The sequence below is a fragment of the Coregonus clupeaformis genome, chromosome 12 (genome assembly GCF_020615455.1).
Source record: "Coregonus clupeaformis isolate EN_2021a chromosome 12, ASM2061545v1, whole genome shotgun sequence".
Classification (NCBI taxonomy): domain Eukaryota; kingdom Metazoa; phylum Chordata; class Actinopteri; order Salmoniformes; family Salmonidae; genus Coregonus; species Coregonus clupeaformis.
Window position 1 is genome coordinate 6,676,609 of NC_059203.1, and position 23,271 is coordinate 6,699,879.

Consider the following 23,271-nt stretch of genomic DNA (forward strand, 5'->3'; position numbering starts at 1 on the left):
TTACATTTTTTGGAGTCCTCTCAAAATCATGAACAGACAGTGCTACTGTAGCCAGTTCTGGCCAGTATAAACTCAAAAATTCAGATTTGATATTAGATGTTATTCTCCGGTTCATTTTAGAGCCAATTGTCCTGTAGCATTATATTGCCAATTTGTATTCCTATCCGTGAGCAGAGCAGCATAAAGAATTGGATTAGTTCAATGTTAAAATGCGGAAAAAGTATAAATCAACTTAATGAATAATCTTTTGAAAAATTAAATGAACATACACAGTTGTCTGAGAGGTACACCCTGTGTGACTCCCGAGTGGCGCAGTGGTCTAAGGCACTGCAGCTGTGCCACTAGAGATCCTGGTTCGAATCCAGGCTATGTCGTAGCCGGCCGCGACCGGGAGACCCATGGGGCGGCGCACAATTGGCCCAGCGTCGTCCAGGGTAGGGAGGGAATGGCCGGCAGGGATGTAGCTCAGTTGTGGGTTCGATTCCCACGGGGGGCCAGTATGAAAAAATTAAAAAATAATGTATGCACTCACTAACTGTAAGTCGCTCTGGATAAGAGCGTCTGCTAAATGACTAAAATGTAATGTAATACTAGCCTGTTTTGGTATTGAATGGCCATTGATTTTAACAGGAAATGATTCGATAAATGTTTTGCTTGTCAGTTTAGTTCTGAAACTGTGTCTTCTAAAACACAGGTGTGGAATGGAACCTTCGTTGAAATAACTTTGCTGCTTTGAAGAGCCTTGAGATTATAAAAAGTGTGTGTGTGCGTGTTTGCGGATGTGTGTTTGTGAGTGTGTGGCAGAGAGTAGTGCTTACATCATTTTCTGTCAGGCTGTTTTCATAATCAAAAGAGCAGCTCGGTGCCAGGGACAGACAGAGACATCAGTTGAACCCCGGATTCTTGAAAAGAGGATTTATTACAATGACAGTCACTCCAATAGCAATACTGTGCCTGTTAGGATAATGTGGCACAATAGACATGTTGTAATCTCACTCATCGCTAATACATTAATATGCCACAGAAAGGCTGTATTATAGTAGTTTCATTACTGTTTTATTAGGGTATATAGGCTTAGTCATACATGTCATGTGTTCAATTATATAGCATTTATAAGTATATAGTATGACATACACAGTGTACGAAACATTAGGCTATTTCCATGACATGATGGTGAATCCAGGTGAAAGCTATGATCCCTTATTGATGTCACTTGTTAAATCCAATTCAATCAGTGTAAATGAAGGGGAGGAGACAGTTTAAAGAAGGATTTTTAAGCCTTGAGACATGGATTGTGTATGTGTGCCATTCAGAAGAAGTGCCTTTGAACGGGGTATGGTAGTAGTTGCTATGCGTACCGGTTTGAGTGTGTCAAGAACTGCAATGCTGCTGGGTTTCCCGTGTGTATCAAGAATGGTCCACCACCCAAAGGACATCCAGCGAACTTGACACAACTGTGAGAAGCATTGGAGTCAACATGGGCCAGCATCCCTGTGGAACGCTTTCGACACCTTGTAGAGTCCATACCCCGACGAATTGAGGCTGTTCTGAGGGAAAAGGGGTGTTTAACTCCATATCAGGAAGATGTCCCTAATGTTTTGTACACTGTGTATAGCCTGTGTTTTGTACAGTATGAGCTAAAGGCTTATTGAGTCGTGTTAGTTAGAAAATTGGTTGTCAGAAGCCCTGAAAAAGGTGGTCAGTGTTTATTTTTTTTCAACACCAGCACGCACATGCATGTGCGCACACGTGCAAAAACACATGTGCACACGCACATGCACATACATTCTCTGTGTGTGTTGAAGGCGATTTGACATGTTTTATTTATTTTGTGCTGCTGAGTGGCCTTGGCGGGCCTGCTGCTAAGAGGCGTCTTGTTGGGTAATAACTGTCTTCTGTGGAACTCACAGGCAGCAAATCAGATTAAGAGGCTCTATGATCTGTTCCTGAAAGTCGACGCCACTCAAGTTGAAGTCAATCCTTTCGGTGAGACTCCCGAAGGACAAGGTACGACTCTTTCTTTCTTTCTCTTTTTGCTGTCTACATATTAGAAGGTCTGTTTATCTGGGTCTGTCTGTATTTGTCTTCTCTCTTTTCCTTTCTTCCTCTCTTCCTCTCTTCTCTCGCTCTCTCTCTCTCTCGTACATCATGGGAGTGTTCTTGATGGGATTTTAGGTATACCGTATTTTCCGCACTATAAGGCGCACCGGAGTATAAGCCGCAGCAGCTAAATTGAATGATATTGAATGATGTGTACATATATAAGCCGCACTGGACTATAAGCCGCAGGTGTTTTAATGTTTAATTACCATATGTAAGGGTTCGTGCACAGAGGGGATTGTCGGGAAAGAGACAAACTGTCTCGCTCTCGTAATGTCTGTCTGTCTTGTTCTCGTTCTGTCTCTCGTACCACTCTCGGTTCCACTTTTACTTTTGCGCGCTACCTGTCTCACTCTTTTCCGGCCTCCAGCTTTTCCTGCTGGAGCCCGCCGCTTAAAGGTGGGGGGCGCGGACCGGTCATAGAGCCCATAGAGTTAAAGTTGGTGGACTGTAACCTGTAAAATCCATAGATTTAGGAGGTCTTCTAGTGGCCGTTAGCTGTAAAAATCCATAGATTAGCCGCACCGTTATATAAGCCGCAGGGTCGAAAAATGGGAAAAAAGGCACGGCTTATAGTCCGAAAATTACGGTATATTGGAGCATATCCATCACTAATTGCCTCTTGAGGAACAATCATACAGATAAACTCATTGTTATGAAACAAGATCTTGTTATAGGTCCGGTTCATCAAAGAGTGACAATAAAATAAAATATTGTAGCCTAGTCTAATCATTGCTTATGAATATTGATGAGAGGTCTATTATTTTGTTGTGTTCAACCAAGCTGTACTGAGAGGTGCAACTCTGCCATCCAACAAGCATGGCAGAAACTCGTGTTTCTGTAGACTCACATTGAAAGTAGCTCAACTTGTTATTTAATTTGTACATATTCAACGAGGGAAGAGAATGAACTACCGAGGATGTATGTTCAGTAGAGTTTAAACAGCACACCACAGGGTACTGAAGAACATCACTGTAGGCAGAGGCATGTTTTATCCCACTTTAGTCTCTTACTTTCAATCAATCAATTTTATTTTATATAGCCCTTCTTACATCAGCTAATATCTCGAAGTGCTGTACAGAAACCCAGCCTAAAACCCCAAACAGCTAGTAATGCAGGTGTAGAAGCACGGTGGCTAGGAAAAACTCCCTAGAAAGGCGAAAGCCTAGGAAGAAACCTAGAGAGGAACCAGGCTATGAGGGGTGGCCAGTCCTCTTCTGGCTGTGCCGGGTGGAGATTATAACAGAACCATGCCAAGATGTTCAAAAATGTTCATAAGTGACAAGCATGGTCAAATAATAATCAGGAATAAATCTCAGTTGGCTTTTCATAGCCGATCATTAAGAGTTGAAAACAGCAGGTCTGGGACAGGTAGGGGTTCCATAACCGCAGGCAGAACAGTTGAAACTGGAATAGCAGCAAGGCCAGGCGGACTGGGGACAGCAAGGAGTCACCACGGCCGGTAGTCCCGACGTATGGTCCTAGGGCTCAGGTCTCTCAGTTGGCTTTTCATAGCCGATCATTAAAGAGTTGAAAACAGCAGGTCTGGGACAGGTAGGGGTTTCGTAGCCGCAGGCAGAACAGTTGAAACTGGAATAGCAGCAAGGCCAGGCGGACTGGGGACAGCAAGGTGTCATCATGCCCGGTAGTCCTGACGTATGGTCCTAGGGCTCAGGTTCTCAGAGAGAAAGAGAGAACGAGAGAATTAGAGAGAGCATACTTAAATTCACACAGGACACTGGATAAGACAGGAGAAGTACTCCAGGTATAACCAACTAACCCCAGCCCCCGACACATAAACTACTGCAGCATAAATACTGGAGGCTGAGACAGGAGCGGTCCGGAGACACTGTGGCCCCATCCGAAGAAACCCCGGACAGGGCCAAACAGGAAGGATATAACCCCACCCACTCCGCCAAAGCACAGCCCCCGCACCACTAGAGGGATATCCCCAACCACCAACTTACAATCCTGAGACAAGGCCGAGTATAGCCCACAGAGGTCTCCACCACAGCACAAACCAAGGGGGGCGCCAACCCAGACAGGAAGATCACGTCAGTAACTCAACCCACTCAAGTGACGCACCCCTCCCAGGGACGGCATGAAAGAGCACCAGCAAGTCAGTGACTCAGCCCCTGCAACAGGGTTAGAGGCAGAGAACCCCAGTGGAGAGGGGAACCGGCCCGGCAGAGACAGCAAGGGCTGTTCGTTGCTCCAGCCTTTCCGTTCACCTTCACACTCCTGGGCCAGACTACACTCAATCATATGACCTACTGAAGAGATAAGTCTTCAGTAAAGACTTAAAGGTTGAGACCGAGTCTGCGTCTCTCACATGGGTAGGCAGACTGTTCCATAAAAATTTGACTTTCATTTCAATGTAACTGAACCCTCATCACCAAAGGGACGGTAAGACTAAATGACTGTAAACTCTGAAAATGAAAGTCATTGTACTCCAGTTGGTCACATACAGCAGCTCCAGGAGACAGCCAACACTCCACTTAGCTGCAGTAGAAGTGGTTTCCCATACATTTTTGTTCTGCCTAGTGTGTGTTTTTGTGTGTGTCATGTTGCCTTTATTACACTTGGGAGCTTCAGCCCAGGTAGTATTTCACAGAGACAAGCCATTACATAGTGAATTCACAGTTGAATCCATGGGGATCCTGTGTACCACTACTGACATTTGTCCTCCAGGCTGTTATAGAGTATTGATAGATGAATGCTCCAATCACCCCTGTGTAAATGCTTATGGTATGTAGTGGGCCTTACAAAGTACAAATCCATAAGGAGCGCATTTCAGCCCTGCAGTAAATACTTAGCCTGCAGGTAACATTCAGCTTGCAGTTTCTTTGAACTGCACCTTGTGAAGTGTAAAAGTATTGTCCATTATGCATAATATATTCCCCCTTAGAGGCCCTGTCAAATGCATAAACATGAGCTGCACCATTACAAATACTGAATTAATTAATTCTAATAGGGTGAGGTCACTTGCCACATTTGATTTAACATATTTCATTGCGTTTGTTATAAATGATTACATTTCCATTTCACATCCTCCTTTTGTTTCTCTACATCTCTTCCTCTTTTCTACTTTGTCTAGTTCCTCCTTCATCTCTTTATTTTTCTGTCCCGCTTCTCTTCATCTCTCTCTCTCTGGCTTCTTTCAGTGGTGTGCTTTGATGCCAAGATCAACTTTGACGATAACGCTGAGTTCCGTCAGAAAGCCGTCTTTGCCATGGACGACATGTCAGAGAGCGATCCAACAGAGACCGAGGCAGCCAAATGGGACCTCAAGTACATCGGCTTGGATGGAAACATCGCCTGCTTTGGTGAGTTCTGATTATGACTGTCCACACACATACATGTTCTATTCATTCAGCCATGTGTAACCCACCCCAACTGGAATGGAGTTTTTCTCTTCCTTATCAGATAATTGAAGGCTGGGAGACTACGTTCAAACTTTCTCAAACTACAGTAAAGCTGACTGGGCTCCTCTCCAGTCCAAATTAACCGCCAGCTTTCTAACGACTCCAGAAGGAGGCTGCCATAACCAATGCTTTCTAATTATCCATAATCCACCCAAAAAGTCTCCAGTGAGCTGGATTGTTAGCGTTCTCATTATAGTCCTCCCCTGTCATAAATCAAAGCTTTACAGTGTAATTCTGGGCTGCTGGGGAGTCTCTTCTGGCTGCCCTGCAGGCTCATACACATTGTGGCAGTAAGAGCACAGGTTAGAGCCTCTTTCCCCTGCCCAGCCTCTCCTACAGAACAACTCTTTCCCCTGCCCAGCCTCTCCTACAGAACAACTCTTTCCCCTGCCCAGCCTCTCCTACAGAACAACTCTTTCCCCTGCCCAGCCTCTCCTACAGAACAACTCTTTCCCCTGCCCAGCCTCTCCTACAGAACAACTATTTCCCCCTGCCCAGCCTCTCCTACAGAACAACTCTTTCCCCTGCCCAGCCTCTCCTACAGAACAACTCTTTCCCCTGCCCAGCCTCTCCTACAGAACAACTCTTTCCCCTGCCCAGCCTCTCCTACAGAACAACTCTTTCCCCTGCCCAGCCTCTCCTACAGAACAACTCTTTCCCCTGCCCAGCCTCTCCTACAGAACAACTCTTTCCCCTGCCCAGCCTCTCCTACAGAACAACTCTTTCCCCTGCCCAGCCTCTCCTACAGAACAACTCTTTCCCCTGCCCAGCCTCTCCTACAGAACAACTCTTTCCCCTGCCCAGCCTCTCCTACAGAACAACTATTTCCCCTGCCCAGCCTCTCCTACAGAACAACTCTTTCCCCTGCCCAGCCTCTCCTACAGAACAACTCTTTCCCCTGCCCAGCCTCTCCTACAGAACGACAGCTCAGAGCTGATGGGCTCCTTAAACGCTTTGTAACCCACCAAAGTGACAGCTGTTAAAGCCACTTTCCTTTTATTGAGACTTCTGTCAGGGCACTTGCCAGGACGTAGGCTCAGCACTGCTAAACCAAATGAGGTAAGACGTTTGTAGAGAGGCGTGTTGGCTTTGGAAGGAAGCGACTGAATCACTTGGCTCCCTTGCAGCAAAGCACCAAGCAGCCCAGTGGGATAGGGATATGCTCGCTAGGCTGCCTGATAATGCGGCCCAACCCCAGTACCACAGAACCTCGTTTAATCAATGCTCACTTTCTGAAGTCAAGAGAGTTGCTGTAATCACATTTCCCTCCGCTTCTCAACTTCTTAAAGTGTTAAATATCCCGATTAGAAGTTTTAACAGTTTACCTCTTAAAGCTTTAAATCCTTTTGTTATTCCCTCTTTATTAGATCATTTATTCATTGATTTCACTGTGAGCCCTTTCATGTTTGTGTTGTTTTAATACTGGTATTAGGTCATGTTTAATTGAATTAAATCCCAACTACTTGTCACTGTTTTCTCTCAAGGATTTTCATTTCAATTCTCATCTTCATTAGGAATCTAATGGGGGAAATCCAACCTCATTAGAGTATGGGCAAGAAACCATTATCAGCGTTCCAGTATCATCAATTGTCATCAACATTGTGATGAGCACAGTGACTATTCTGAAGGGATGCTCTGGACTTCAGAGGCCCTTCTCTGTTTTATGAGACCAGTAACAGTTCTCAGCTTTCTCTGTGGTTGAGTTTCACCTTTGACCTGTCATTACAGTGAATGGGGCTGGTCTGGCTATGGCCACGTGTGACATCATCGACCTCCATGGAGGGAAGCCGGCCAACTTCCTGGACCTAGGAGGAGGGGTGAAGGAGAAGCAGGTGTACGAGGCATTCAAACTGCTCACTGCTGACCCGAAGGTAGGAGACAACTTTATCCAACACCACAGGGTGTGCGAGTTCTGTGGAGAGGAGTTATACCATCTAAAGATAGAGAACATATCTGATTCACTATGCTACAGTAGCTAGTTCCATGTCAAACTGTCAGTTGGTCTCAGAGAGCCAACACACTGTTCCCAACCACCTGTTGAATTCCCTATTTATCCCAGCTGCTCAACACTTTACCCTAGCGATTCTGTAAATCTTTGTTGCTGCTACTTTGTGTGATTGTTTAACCAGGAGTCATGTTATAGCTTCTCCTTAAGGCCTTGTCTAGTTGGTTAGGCACCATTCCACCTCTGTAACAAAGACACAACAGTTTAGTGGGTTTGGCACCGACAGCCATGTTTCTCCCAGAGATGGGGTATTAGAGATCTCCTAATTATAATGCCATGGTTTTATTGACAGTTTTGTAATGAATTGCAGCCCCGCAGCCACAATAAAACCAGCCTTTTAATGGCTTGTCCCTGCCGTCACAGTCTTCTCCCAATGCACAACGCAAACTCGTTACTGTACTTCCCTGGTGCAATTAAAGGTCCGGAACCTCAGAGGAGAGGATGTGGCAGCTTGGCTCTCTTTACGACTGTGGAATACTAAATGTTCAGATTGCCAATAATTCAGCAGCGATCAGTTGGAGGCTTGTAACAATGCCGCAGTGCTAGTTGTGTGTTGACACTCATCAGAGCACTAATTCCCTGTTTGCTTTTACTTCAAATGATTGTTTTTCTCCCAGTCTATTTGACAATGGTTGTGTCTTCGTATGTGTCATAGAACAGTGTTAGATACTGGTTCCTTCTATCCACTGGTGAACAGGCCAGTTTACCACACGTTTTTAATAAATCAAAGATGGACATTGAGAACGAAGGCCATAGAGGCATGATGTGGAATAATATATGCACAAATATGGCATGATACTCATTGCAATACACAAGTCACTTGAATGACATTACTTTGCTTCACTTCAGTTTCATGTAGTTGCTTTAATAGTTGACTATGTCAAATCACATTTTATTTGTCACATGCGCCGAATACAATGGGTTTAGACTTAACTGCAAAATGCTTGCTTACGAGCCCTTCCCAACAATGCAGAGTAAAATATAATAATACAAAAAAAGAATAGTAACACAACAGGAATAAAATACACAAGAATTAAGCTATTATGCCAGTACCAGATCAATGTGTAGGGGTACAAGGTATTTGAGGTAGATGTATATAAAGCCAGGGTAAAGTGACTAGGCATCAGGATATATTATAATAAAGAGGAAGAATAAAAAACACAGTAGCAGTAGCATATGATGAGTGTGAAAGTGTGTTTATGTGTGTTGTGTTCGTATCCATGTGCGTGTCGTGTGTGCATGTGAATGTGTGTTGGTTTTGTGTGTGTCAGTATAGTGTGTGTGTATATAGTGTGTATATATAATCTTGTGAGTGTGCATAGAGTCAATGCAAGATGGGGTCAATGCAGATAGTCCGGGTAACCATTTAATGAACTATTTAGCAGTCTTATGGCTTGGGGGTAGAAGCTGTCTCTGAGCCTGTTGGTCCGAGAGCCGACGCTACGGTGCTGTTTGCCGTACTGTAGCAGAGTGAACAGTCTATGGCTTGGGTGGCTGAAGTCTTTGTCAATTTTCTTTGACACCGCCTGATATAGAGGTCCTGGATGGCAGGGGGCTCGGCCCCAGTCATGTACTGGGCCGTCCGCACCACCCTCTGTAGCGCTTTGCGGTCGAGGGCGGTGCATTTGCCATACCAATCGGTGATGCAGCCAGTCAAGGTGCTCTCAATGGTGCAGTTGTATAACTTTTTGAGGATCCGAGGGTCCATGCCGTGCCCTCTTCACGACTGTGCGGTGTGTGGACTATGTTAAGTCCTTAGTGATGTGGACGCCAAGGAACTTGAAGCTCTTGACCCGCTCCACTACAGCCCCTTCGATGTGGATGGGGCGTGCTCTCCCCTCTTTCTCCTGCAGTCCATGATCAGCTCCTTGGTCTTACTGACATTGAGGGAGAGGTTGTTGTCCTGGCACCAGACTGCCAAGTCTCTGACCTATCTGTAGGCTGTCTAATCGCCGTCGGTGATCAGGTTTACCACCGTCGTGTCGTCAGCAAACTTGATGGTGTTGGAGTCGTGTGTGGCGACGCAGTCGTGGGTGAACAGGGAGTACAGAAGGGGACTAAGCACCCAACCCTGAGGGGCCCCCGTGTTGAGGGTCAGCATGGCAGAGGTGTTGTTGCCTACCCTCACCATCTAGGGCCGGCCCGTCAGAAAGTCCAGGATCCAGTTACAGTGGAGGTGTTCAAGCCCAGGGTCCCCAGTTTGGTGATGAGCTTGGAGAGGACTACGGTGTTGAACACTGAGCTTTAGTCTATGAACAGCATTCTAACATTAGTTATTTCACCTCTTGTCCAGGTGGGAGAGGGCAGTGTGAATTGAGATTGCATCATCTGTAGATCTGTTGGGGTGGTATGCGAATTGGAGTTGGTCGAGGGTGTCTGGGATGATGGTGTTGATGTGAGCCATGATCAGCCATGTCTCATATATCTATAGGCTATATCAGAGGCTAGCCAATATCAGTCTCTTATTTTTGAGTCGGCGACTGAGTGCACCAATCACGTACACATACCAGAGATGAATTTTAAAAAGGTGCTAGTAAAACTCTCCAGCTGACAATGTATTGGCCCACTCAAATGTCCACAGTGTATATATTATTTTTGGCCCTGCATGAAATCATCAAGGTGTCCTAAAATCACAATAAAATAACAGGAGAGAAAATAGAGGTGGAAGTGTTTCTCACTCCTCTGAGGCAGTGTGATCAAATTCTTACATTACAATGTCAAACGAGGTCATAATAGAGATCAATTTGTGGGGGAAACCAAGCCAGCTTTTAAAGACAGCATTAGACTTCACAATTATTCCTGCATAGGAAGTAGTCTTCTCTTTATCCTGGCTTGAATTCGAAGCCCAAACCCTAGAGTAAAGGCAGTAGCTACCTGTCCCTCCTCCAGCAGTATAGAGGCGAGAACGACACAGGCCCTCCCTTATGGGGGAGAAACGAGAGCGGATTGACATTAAACCTCTGTGTACCGCCATTTGCATTTCATACAGGGATTTGGAGACTCATCAGATCTGTGGAGGGAATGTTAATTATTAGATTCTTGGCATGATACAAATCCTCATTTACATTTTTCTTTTAATAAATTCCTAACTTTGAAACACTAAGATTTTCTGTGTCTCAGTTCCATTTAGGCCTAGGCTGTGAATAACTTGAGACAGAGAGGCTCTTGAGTGAGAATCAATAGCTGGGAATGCCAAAGATACGCACTTGTTAAATGTTGAAATGTGTCGAACTGAATAAGGTACTTGAAAGCATTTCAAGGGTTTGTCATGACAAAGACATAATATTCATACTTACAATTATACCGTATACTCATTTTCACTAGTGCAGCAGTATTATACATTTACTGCAGCCTACTACAGTATGTATCCAGGGAAGCTGATGATATTCTGCATGAGTGGATATATTCTACCCTTGTTAGCACAGCCTTACTTTAGCTGCTAGGTTCCTCATAGCCACTAACAATTCATATGGTTACGCATAGTATAGCTGGTGTCAATTGGTACATTTCAAAAAGGTAACATTTAAACACCATTACCATGCAGGATAATTTATAAATACCAGGTAAATAGCGAATGGTAAAATGAAGCATAACCCGGCTCATTCTCTTATCTGGGAGATGGCAAACACTGGATAGCGTGTCCGTCCGCTGCTCGCTCTCTCTTTTCTCTCTCTGTCAGCTCTCTCTTTCTGCTTTGATCTCTTCAGCTCATTCTATTCCAACTGGAAGATGCAGCTGGAGTGTACAGCTTCAGCTAGAACAGATTAAGCCTTTTTTGTGTGTTTTTTCCTTTTTTGCAGTTGGAGTACAGCATTCATTAGGTAAATTATAAAGAGGGAAAGAGAGAGAGCATATAAGGCAGTCATACTCAAATGGCGGACAGCGGTCCGTGTCCGGGCCCAGCAAAAGGTCAATACGGACCGAACAGCACCAAACGATATCGAAGTCAGTAAATTAATTTCAGACAGCTTTCAAACATGATCGACCGGGCGCCGTTTCTCAAGTGCAGCGCAGCCTCTCTAGCAGTGGTGAAGAAACACCAGCCTGGGGCCGCGTCATATCCAATCGTGGGCATTTATGAAGATGTGATTTCACAACTTGATGAGGCCATTCAGAATGCACCATGCATTTCTTTAGCTGTGGATGAATCAACAGATATCACCGATAATGCCCAGCTTCTGGTATTTGTGAGATTTTATAACAAAACAAAAAATGAATTCTGTGATGGCCTGTTGGGTTTAACAACTCTTGAAGCACACACATGAGGAGAGGACATTCATGAGGCCATCAAAGGGATGCTAGCAAAAAGGGGGATAGATCTGAAGTCGGTGGTCTCCACAGATGGAGCTCCAGCCATGATAGAAAGAGGGAGGGGACTGGTTGCACGTTTGAAAGAGGACACCCTGATCTGACATCTTACCACTGCATCATCCACCAATCTGTCCTGTGTGCCAGTCTGGGAGAAGTGTATGCTGAGGTCATGACAACGATGATGAAACTGATAAACTTTTTGAGAGCATCATCATCCCTACAGCATTGTCTGCTAAGAGGCTTTCTGACAGAGGTTAATGCCAACTATGATGACTTACTACTGCACAACAATGTCAGATGGCTCAGCAAAGGCAGGGTTTTGGAGCGCTTTTGGGCCATTCGGGAGGAGATCAAATATTTCCTATCAGAGCAAAAGAGTGAAAAGGCAACTCAGTTTACAGAGTTTTTGGAAGATGTGGAGAAAATACAAACAGCTGCATTTTTGGCAGACAATGAGCTCAATGTTAAGCTGCAGGGACAGAACAACACAGTGTGTGATTTGATAACAGCAGTCTGGGCTTTCCAGAGGAAATTTGACATTTTCAAGACTGATCTCCAGGGAGAACTTGTCCACTTCCCCAAACCTTTGGAGCAAACCGAGGGAGAGAAAGATGTGCCCCACCATGGTGATTTCATACAGAAGCTGATGGATAACTTCAAGGCTTGCTTTGATAACTTTGCTCTTGGAAGACAACTGCTGCTTTTCATACAGAACCCCTTCTTGGTCACAAATGTCAGAGTTTTCAGAGGAAGCAAAACAGACCTTCATATGGGTAAATGTTGCGGCACTACAAATGGAGTTGATTGAACGGCAAGAAAATGTGGCTTTGAAAGAGCAGATTGGTGATTGTGACCCTGTCACTTTGTGGGGAAAGATGATGCCTGCAGCTGGTTTCCCTGTTCTAAACAAAATGGCACTACACATCCTGACCATGTTTGGTTCCACATACTGCTGTGAGTCAGCCTTCTCCACAATGAACATTATTAAAACAAAATACCGCACCAGGCTCACCAATGAACACCTGCACCATTGTCTTAGAATTGCATTCACACCATTTTTGCCAAAGTTCAAAGTATTGGCAGGAGAAAAAAAAAAGTGTGATTTCTCTCATTAGTCATTGATGCAAGGCCCAGAGTGACTTGTGCATGCATGGAACACAGTCTGTGCACTCAGATTTTATTTTCTATTGGACTCTCCTTTGTTCTCCATAAAATGTGCACTTTAGTTGTATTATTATTATTTATTCAATTAAGAGAAATGCAAGGCCCATGTACATTTGGCTCAGTGTCCTTTTCGCATACAGATTACTATGCAACCACTTTTGATCTTCGGCAATGTTGTCACAAATGTGCACTTTATTATATTTTTATAAAAAGAGAAAACATTCATTTTTTAAAAACTTTTTGTTGTACTCATTTCTTAAATTTCTTTGAAGCAGCATGACAAATAGTAATAGCCTACTTACTACTACAGCACAGCCTGTACAGTGCACATTTTCACAGTCAAAATAAAGAAGTTGTTTGTAATTCATTATTATGTATCTGATTGGTCTCATTTAATGTAAAACCATGTATCCCAAATCATAATATTGACAAGGGTTTGTTTGTTACTATGCTGTACTAGAGCACCGATAAATGATTATCTATTCTATCAGGACCTTTCCCACATAGGAAATGTGTGTGACTGGACCTTCTCAAATTGTATTTGAATACCCCTGGTATAGGGAATATGAAAAACATTTACAGGATGAGGGAAGAGGTTGAAGAAAAAGGATGGAGAAAATGAAAGGAAAAAGGAAATACAAGACACTGAACGCAATATCTAAAGTGAGTGTTGGTGTGTACAGTATGTGGGCAAAGCCTATTCATTGCAGTACAAGGCTGTTCAATGGTGTTAAAATTCTGTCCTCTGGCACCTTACGTCGCTGCTAGAATAGCTAGCCCCACTCTTTCACAGGCATATAAAGAACTGCTTACTTTGACAGCATAGTTGTATTATTGAGTTTCCCCCCCACATTACCTGTAGGCAGTGCCCAAATACCAACAGCCAAATACCCTCCTTATTACACTGCCTCCTGCTCAGTCCTGATAGGAAATAGCAGATGGATGTTTTGTCCTGAACACTGTATTTGGTGGTGGTGAATGATGGCCCCTATAAGACGATGCTGTGCTCCTAGGCTGTGTGTGACGGCAGGGAGTGACTGGGTAATTGTCACCTGTGGGTGTTTTCACAGCGTTATGTTTGTGTGCCAGTAACCAGATGTAAAGGGAACGGACCCAGCTAGGTTCTCTGATCCTCCACTTCAAGCATTTAGTCCATTCAGTTGACCAGCCCCAAGGCAGAGAGGGAGAGAACGAGATGGTGTGTCAAATCTTATTTGTCATATGCTTTGTAAAGAACAGGTGTACACTAACAGTGAAATGCTTACTTAGGGGCCCTTCCCAACAATGCAGAGAGAAAAGTATAGATAATATTTGAATAGGTAACCAACCTTGGGTGTTAATCACATTGTTGATTAGGCATAATGAAGGTGTGTGCTCGCTCATCTTCACCGTTGGCCTACCTACTGGGTTGTGTGCATTTCTGTGTGTGCACAAGCGCTTGTGTTTGTGTGTGTGTATTGTATCTGCTCTGGAGGTGTGTACTCACTCAAATCATCCAGCTTCACCTGTGCCTTCCCTCTAGCCCAAGCATTTGTTAGTGTCTGTGATGCACTTTGTGCGTGGGTGTTTGTATAGGAAGGTGTTGACTCAGACCTTTGTGTTCCTTGCGGCAGTGTGTGGTGCATGTGTGTGCTTCTCTCAATGTGTGTGTTTCTGCTCTGCTTCACCTGTGTTTCCTTCTTGGCTAGTTGTGCCATCTTTGGCACGGTGTGTCTCATGGAGAGGTCCTGTCCCGTTCCCGTCACATTTCCGCTCCAAATCCTCCAATTACCTCGAGCATTCTTGAAAGGTATTATTGTCCACTTACTGTGGATATACCCCAGTGTATCGCAGCGCTCTTCTCCCCCAGCCTTTGATCTGCTAAATCCTGTTAAGTCAGCGCTGTGAGGGGCTCTGAGGAGCATGCCCAGCCACTCCACTCTGGACCAGCCACTCACTCTCTGGTCCTCTCTGTGCATATGGAGATGTGTTGGGTCCATGTCGAATGTCAGAGCGCCTGCTTGGACATGGTGTGAGGCTGTCGGAGACTAGGAGACAGGACTCATTGTTGGCCCTCTTTAAGAGCCCCACTCTGCGACGTGATTGGTTATGAGTGGTGAATCATCCTCTCCTCCTCGCGCCACAGTTTTAGAGGCTCAGTGGGAATGACTCCTATTCATGTCCTTGGATCTGTTTCATCTATACCTCTCACACAGGCTAAGGCAATCATGCACCGTACAGATACAGACTAACACACACATGCCTAGTCCTCCAGTGACTTACACAATCCGTTATCATTGAGTTGGTTGTGATGTCGGAAATCTTGGTTTGCTGTGTGGAAATATTGTCTGTCGGCCTGCAGGCTGGGCCTCTGGGAACAACCAGTCACCTGTGTCGTAAAGACAAGCAATGATAAGCCAGAGAGAAAGGCCAGAAATAGGCTCCCACTCCATAATGGAGTTCATTCCCTCTGCGTAGAGCATTAAGCTTGGTATTACAGAGGGAAAGCTATAGGGAGCCAGCACCTGAGACCTGTGCTGTGGGACCAGTAAACATTGGACTGGGGCGATGAGGAGGGAACATTTAGAATGACGAGCAGGTCATGCCATCAAGAGCACCTTTTGCTAAGAGTGGTAATGGCTCTCTGGGTTTGTGTAGTGAGCTCTGAATGGTGAGATTGCTTTTCTATGGTGGCGCAAAGCACATATTGACATTGAGATTTGAATCGAGTGGTGCTGGTGAGTAGAGTAGGGGGCATTATTACAGTAATGTATAGCTAGATCTAACCATTGGCTTAAAGGGATACTTCGGGATTTTGTCAACTTCCCCAGAGTCAGATGAACGCATGGATATCATTTGTATTTCTCTGCATCCAGAATTAAGGAAGTTAGAGGTATTTTTGCGAGCCAATGCTAATTAGCATTAGCACAATGCTAGCATACTCCCGAGTGGCGCAGCGGTCTAAGGTACTGCATCTCAGTGCTTGAGGCGTCACTACAGAACCCCTGGTTCGATTCCAGGCTGTATCACAACCGGCCGTGATTGGGAGTCCCATAGGGCGGCACACAATTGGCCCAGCGTCGTCCGGGTTTGGCCGGTGTAGGCTGTCATTGTAAATAAGAATTTGTTCTTAACTGACTTGCCTAGTTAAATAAAGGTAAAATAAAAAATACTAGCAGTTACATAGACTTCCTGACATTGCGCTAACGCTAGTTAGCAATTTTCTTCAAAATGCACTACAGTACTAAGGTTACAATTAAATTATGAGAACCATAGAGCACTGTGAGTTATCGGGGTCTCTTAAAAGCTCTCTAAGCGTAACGTAAATGCTAATATCTCAGTGGAGACTCAGGAAATACTAACAGTCTCAGTATAACTGCTGATCATGGACTAGCAGCAAACTCTGTCAGACCTCAACTGCCTGCTCAGTGCATCATGCGAAGGCCTCCTTAACCAAATATACTGTAGCTGACGATTTGCTTACAGTGCATTATTTTAATGCAGACAATGATATACTGCATATCGAAGCTAGCTGTTCCACCTCACTGCTTAGAAGATCATAGCTGAATGTAGGCTGTTTCTACTTGGTTTCAGGTCCTTTGTTCACTGAGTACTGGGACTGGGCCAGGCCTTGACATACAGAATGGGATGTAAATGGTAGGAGGAGAAGTCAAGGCTCTGGAGCTCTTGTCTAAAAGCCTCTGAGTTGTGATGTGTGGCTATGGAGCTGCAGTTCAAAGAAACATTGTGACGCTACAGATGAACTGGATGCACAGTGTGATGTTTGAACCCAATGTCAAAACGCTGGACTTTTCCATTTTTTATAGTCTGTTTAAAGAACAAAGGAGCCCAGAGAACCATATGTCAATCCTCCATACACTGAAGATATCTGGACTTTGGGAAATTGGAAACACTTCAGTTTGCCAGTTCACTTTGTTACTTTAGTCTAATTGGTTGGAGTAGAGTACGTTGTTTTTTTGAGTTGACAGGCTGTAGCCTACTCCAGGCAAGAAGCTCCAGTCAAGAAGCAAGAAGTTGTTTTATTTTGGTTTTCATTTTAGTGAACAATGTTTTTTGTTTATGTTTTGTTTGAATGAACCCATGGCAATACTGAGCTGAATTGCATAATTAACCAACTGTGAATGACAGATGGGTTTATTAACACTAAGTGAATATTACTTCTCTTGACACATTGTTTTTATCCTTGAGGATGTTTAGAGAGAAATGTCTCAGTACTACATTCAGTTACAGACATGATAATGATACCTCCTAATTTCAGCACCAAATGTACTGCTTGTCGCTGTTTGGATCACTATATGCTGTGTCATAACCTGCTGATTGGAAAAACAATTGGATTTTTTAGTTGTTGGGATGCTGTTGGTGAAATGACACCCTCAGATAATTGTGTATTGTCTTCATTTGTTTGTCCTAATTGTCTCTGTTTACCTCAGTCAGTGATCTCATTCTGTGAGCCCTCTAACCTTCTAACTGCCGGGTGTAATAGTGTTGCTTATCTAAATAAATCAAATGTAACTCAGACTGGCTGCCAAACTAAATGCCATTATCTCTTAGATATACAGTGGGGGGGGGGAAAGTATTTAGTCAGCCACCAATTGTGCAAGTTCTCCCACTTAAAAAGATGAGAGAGGCCTGTAATTTTCATCATAGGTACATGTCAACTATGACAGACAAAATGAGAAAAAAAATCCAGAAAATCACATTGTAGGATTTTTTATGAATTTATTTGCAAATTATGGTGGAAATTAAGTATTTGGTCAATAACAAAAGTTTCTCAATACTTTGTTATATACCCTTTGTTGGCAATGACACAGGTCAAACATTTTCTGTAAGTCTTCACAAGGTTTTCACACACTGTTGCTGGTATTTTGGCCCATTCCTCCATGCAGATCTCCTCTAGAGCAGTGATGTTTTGGGGCTGTCGCTGGGCAACACGGACTTTCAACTCCCTCCAAAGATTTTCTATGGGGTTGAGATCTGGAGACTGGCTAGGCCACTCCAGGACCTTGAAATGCTTCTTACGAAGCCACTCCTTCGTTGCCCGGGCGGTGTGTTTGGGATCATTGTCATGCTGAAAGACCCAGCCACGTTTCATCTTCAATGCCCTTGCTGATGGAAGGAGGTTTTCACTCAAAATCTTACGATACATGGCCCCATTCATTCTTTCCTTTACACGGATCAGTCGTCCTGGTCCCTTTGCAGAAAAACAGCCCCAAAGCATGATGTTTCCACCCCCATGCTTCACAGTAGGTATGGTGTTCTTTGGATGCAACTCAGCATTCTTTGTCCTCCAAACACGACGAGTTGAGTTTTTACCAAAAAGTTCTATTTTGGTTTCATCTGACCATATGACATTCTCCCAATCCTCTTCTGGATCATCCAAATGCACTCTAGCAAACTTCAGACGGGCCTGGACATGTACTGGCTTAAGCAGGGGGACACGTCTGGCAATGCAGGATTTGAGTCCCTGGCGGCGTAGTGTGTTACTGATGGTAGGCTTTGTTACTTTGGTCCCAGCTCTCTGCAGGCCATTCACTAGGTCGCCCCGTGTGGTTCTGGGATTTTTGCTCACCGTTCTTGTGATCATTTTGACCCCACGGGGTGAGATCTTGCGTGGAGCCCCAGATCGAGGGAGATTATCAGTGGTCTTGTATGTCTTCCATTTCCTAATAATTGCTCCCACAGTTGATTTCTTCAAACCAAGCTGCTTACCTATTGCAGATTCAGTCTTCCCAGCCTGGTGCAGGTCTACAATTTTGTTTCTGGTGTCCTTTGACAGCTCTTTGGTCTTGGCCATAGTGGAGTTTGGAGTGTGACTGTTTGAGGTTGTGGACAGGTGTCTTTTATACTGATAACAAGTTCAAACAGGTGCCATTAATACAGGTAACGAGTGGAGGACAGAGGAGCCTCTTAAATAAGAAGTTACAGGTCTGTGAGAGCCAGAAATCTTGCTTGTTTGTAGGTGACCAAATACTTATTTTCCACCATAATTTGCAAATAAATTCATTAAAAATCCTACAATGTGATTTTCTGGATTTTTTTTTCTTCTCAATTTGTCTTACATAGTTGACGTGTACCTATGATGGAAATTACAGGCCTCTCATCTTTTTCAGTGGGAGAACTTGCACAATTGGTGGCTGACTAAATACTTTTTTCCCCCACTATGTTCAATTTAGGCACTTTCATATGGATTTAGCCTAGGTACCCTGGTGCGGTTCTCTGGTGTGATTGTGAAAAAAACAAAATACAATTTGCTTTTACGATTTATAAATAACCCTTTACACACACACAGCTTGTTCGCTTGTTATCCCACAGTACCTAGTACTTTGGATGAATGTTAAAAACAAGAAGTTAGGCTAAATTGCAATAAGATCTCTATCTCCTCTAAATTGCACCTGCGGTCGATATGTGAATGGCCCTAAGAAGAAGCACTCCCTCCCTCAGAGTGCCATTCAGCTGGGATGATCACTTTTCATCTGGCCTGGCATGTTTTACCCATCTCATCACTTCTGCTTTAAAATAGGTCCTATTGACGTCTCGACCAAGGCTTCACTCACTTAATAATGAGCTTCTTTACACTTTATTTTCCTCCCTCGTTTTCTCTGTTACTGTTTACCAGCTCCTCAGTCACTTCTTGCCCCCTACACAATCAGACACACACATACCTAGTCAGACACACACACAGCAGTGGAGGCTCCTCAGAGGAGGAAGAGGAGGACCATCCTCCTCAGTGAAGTCTCATAAAAATAAAAATAGTCAAACATTAAAAAGGTTATCCTTTTAATTATCACAAAATAATTAATTGAAGGTCTACAGTAGCCTCAACAGCATTGTCTGGGGTAGCACCATGGTGTAGCCGGAGGACAGCTAGTTTCAGTCCTCCTCTGGGTATACTGACTTCAATACAAAACTTAGGAGGCTCATTGTTCTCACCCCCTTCCATAAACTTCCAGAGGACGTCCTCCAACCTATGAGAGCTCTTGCCGCATGAACTGGCATGTTGTCCACCCAATCAAAGGTTCCGAAAATTAATCTAGTACTGAAAGCATAAGCTACAGCTAGCTAGCACTGCAGTGCATAAAATGTGGTGAGTAGTTGACTCAGAGAAAGACAATAGTTGAACAGTTTTGAACAAATTCATTTCTTCAAAAATGAAGACGCAACAGAGAGGGAGAGCTAGCTATATTTTGTTGTATTTTTTTTTTCTTCACTTACTTAGCTAGTGAATGCAGCCAGCTAGTTTAGCCTACTCAAACACCCAGCTCAAACAGAGAGGGATGCTATGTTGGCTATGGCTATCCAACACTGGAACTCTTCCAAGTCAAAGTAAGCTTTTGGTTTTATAAAAATATTGCCACCGGGGCCCGCCGGTGTAGCTGCTAAACTGCTTGCTGCTGACTGTACACTGTACTGGATGATTGTAGCATGTTTACTAATGCGTTGGTTCTAGTAGCTATGTTGACTATGACGTTGGCTAATATGGTGACAACGATGTAGGCTGTGTGTAGCGGTTAGCGTTTATGGTATGAAGGTTTGGCTTGGAAGTTTTTCTTTTCTTTGCCTGGTCACAGACAGCTGTTGTGTTGTGTAATGAAGTCCACAAGCGAAGGGAAAAGGTGAGAGGATGAGAGCGTGTAGATGCAAGAAGGAATTATACAACGAGCAAAGAGATCATGCTGTTTGTATGTGGCTGCTATGAAAGTGAACTGTGTTTGCGGATGATCAGTGGTGTATTAATTCCGCCGATTCTGTTGAAAAAAAAATTCTTAAACTGAAGCGAACAGAACGAAACTGGGATAAACATACCTGAATTTGTTCAATCGAAACTCTCATTTGCAACTGTTTGGACTAATGATTACACCCTAGATCAGCTAGATGCATGCAGGAGTGTTCAAGGTGGTGTTGAATGTGTCACTTTCTGTCACTCCAATTTTTCTCTCGACCTGTGCCCCTACGTTGTAGACTTTAATTAATATGCTAGGTTGTATCAACCTCATGATGGATATAGGGAGTATCATGTAGTAGCCTAAACCTGTCAATGTTACATTGAGCTGGGTGAATGGAATATGAACGACAGTCATCCAATACGCTGTAATAGAAATAAGGCCATGCTCATAAAAAGTGTCCTACCTAATTTTAAACTGCACCAACCACCACTGATACAGACAGACATACAGACGCAGCGTTATCATACATGTGTTCTATCTGTGTGTTGAGTTGAAGGTTAATTGGAGGAATGATGATGATTGTGTGTGTGATTGATCTGATCTCCCCTTCATGGAGCTCATATCAGCCTCATTGTCTGGCAACCACCATACCGCTGTAGGACATGTTTTATAAACAAGATACCTGTCATTTCTAAAGGCCTGTCAATAGCATGTCCCATTGCATATCTAATGCATTCTAATGTCTTAGTATGGATTGTTAATGTATTCACCTTGTATTAACACCATCCCTTTCCACCCCCTGTTGACTAGACCATTCCTCCCCCTCCTCCCATGGCCCTGTCTGATTGAACAGTCTCCTGTCTGCCATTCCTCATCTGGGAGAAATCAATATGTGATCTGGGATTGGACCTGGGCTAATTGAGCCCTTCTCTCACTCTTATTGCTGCGAGAAGCGTTTTGTCATTTCAACAGTAGGCCCCAGATAGGGCAAGGTAGTAGCATTAGAAAGGCCTTCAAATGCCATAGGGGCACATAGCCTATGATTTAGTGACCCTCTAGAAGTCAAGCAGTGCTCCTTTAATAGGAAAAGGCTGGAGGGGTCTATTTTTCTCATGTTCTACAGCACCTCCCACCACATAATAGTATTAAAGATTGAAAACCGTTCTCAGTCACCGAGTGTGTTAGTCAGCAACAGGAGGTCGATTTTTCCTCTTTCGCATGTTTGGAGAAATGGAACACAATAGTTCATTTTCACTTATGAGGCACACTGCCTGAGGACCCAGTCTCATTCTACAGGGAAATGTACCCAGAACACTAACAACTCTATTCCACCCCCCACTGACCATTAATATGGCATGAGAACCGTGGCCCTGTTTCTTCCTACCATCCTCATGGTTCCATTACAGTAACCCAGGGTCAAATCAAATCAAATTGTTTGTCACATGCGCCGAATACAACCGGTGTAGACCTTACGGTGAAATGCTTACTTACAAGCCCTTAACCAACAATGCAGTTTTAAGAAAAATAAGTGTTAAGTAAAAAATAGATAAGTTAAAAATAAAAAATAATTAAAGAGCAGTAAAATAACAGTAGTGAGGCTATATACAGGGGCTACCGGTACAGAGTGAATGTGCGGGGTACAGGTTAGTCAAGGTAATATGTACATGTAGGTAGAGTTAAAGTGACTATGCATAGATAATAAAAAGAGAGTAGCAGCAGCGTAAAAGAGGCGGTCCGGGGGGGGGGGGGCAATGCAAAAAGTCCGGGTAGCCATTTGATTATCTGTTCAGGAGTCTTATGGCTTGGGGGTAGAAGCTGTTAAGAAGCCTTTTGGACCTAGACTTGACGCTCCGGTACCGCTTGCCATGCGGTAGCAGAGAGAACAGTCTATGACTAGGGTGGCTGGAGTCTTCGACAATTTTTAGTGCCTTCCTCTGACACCGCCTGGTATAGCAGTCCTGGATGGCAGGAAGCTTGGCCCCAGTGATGTACTGGGCCGTACGCACTACCCTTGCGGTCGGAGGCCGAGCAGTTGCCATACCAGGCAGTGATGCAACCAGTCAGGATGCTCTCTGGTGCAGCTGTATAACTTTTTGAGGATCTGAGGACCCATGCCAAATCTTTTCAGTCTCCTGATGGGGAATAGGCTTTGTTGTGCCCTCTTCACGACTGTCTTGGTGTGTTTGGGCCTCTCATTATGACCCTGGTTTTGGCGTGTCCAGCAATGAGCTGCCCTGCTCTCGCTACACCGCTCAATTTAACGGATGATGCTTCCCTCCATCCGGACGGGTGTCCGCGTCAGACGTCCGTCTATCTCTCCATCCGTCTGTCCGAGCCGTGAGCGAGCGTCGCCGGGGTGTCCGGCATGTTCCGAAACATTGAGCTGATGGTGTGGCTGAGTCCGCGCTCATTTCACGCCTCTTGGCTTTGATGTAAGCCTACATGCACGCTGCCGTGGGCTCATCTGAGGCCAGGCCACCCAAACACTGAGACAGATGATGGGATCCAGGCCTGCTTTATGAGCCGTGCTCTACAGTGCAGTGCAGCAGCACGTCCTCTTGTCCTCTGTCACTGCCTGACGCTGTATGTAAACATGGAGCAG

At 44.4% G+C, this 23,271-nt stretch overlaps 1 protein-coding gene across 1 annotated transcript in view; it reads left to right on the forward strand.

The window, feature by feature from the left end:
- LOC123492028 (succinate--CoA ligase [GDP-forming] subunit beta, mitochondrial-like) overlaps positions 1 to 23,271 on the forward strand; it is a 147,929-nt gene that overhangs the window by 86,843 nt on the left and 37,815 nt on the right. Inside the window, exons 7-9 of the mRNA XM_045223669.1 lie at positions 1,911 to 2,007; positions 5,265 to 5,426; positions 7,254 to 7,396. Coding sequence (XP_045079604.1) covers positions 1,911 to 2,007; positions 5,265 to 5,426; positions 7,254 to 7,396 — 402 coding nt within the window. The remainder of the gene's footprint in view (positions 1 to 1,910; positions 2,008 to 5,264; positions 5,427 to 7,253; positions 7,397 to 23,271) is intronic.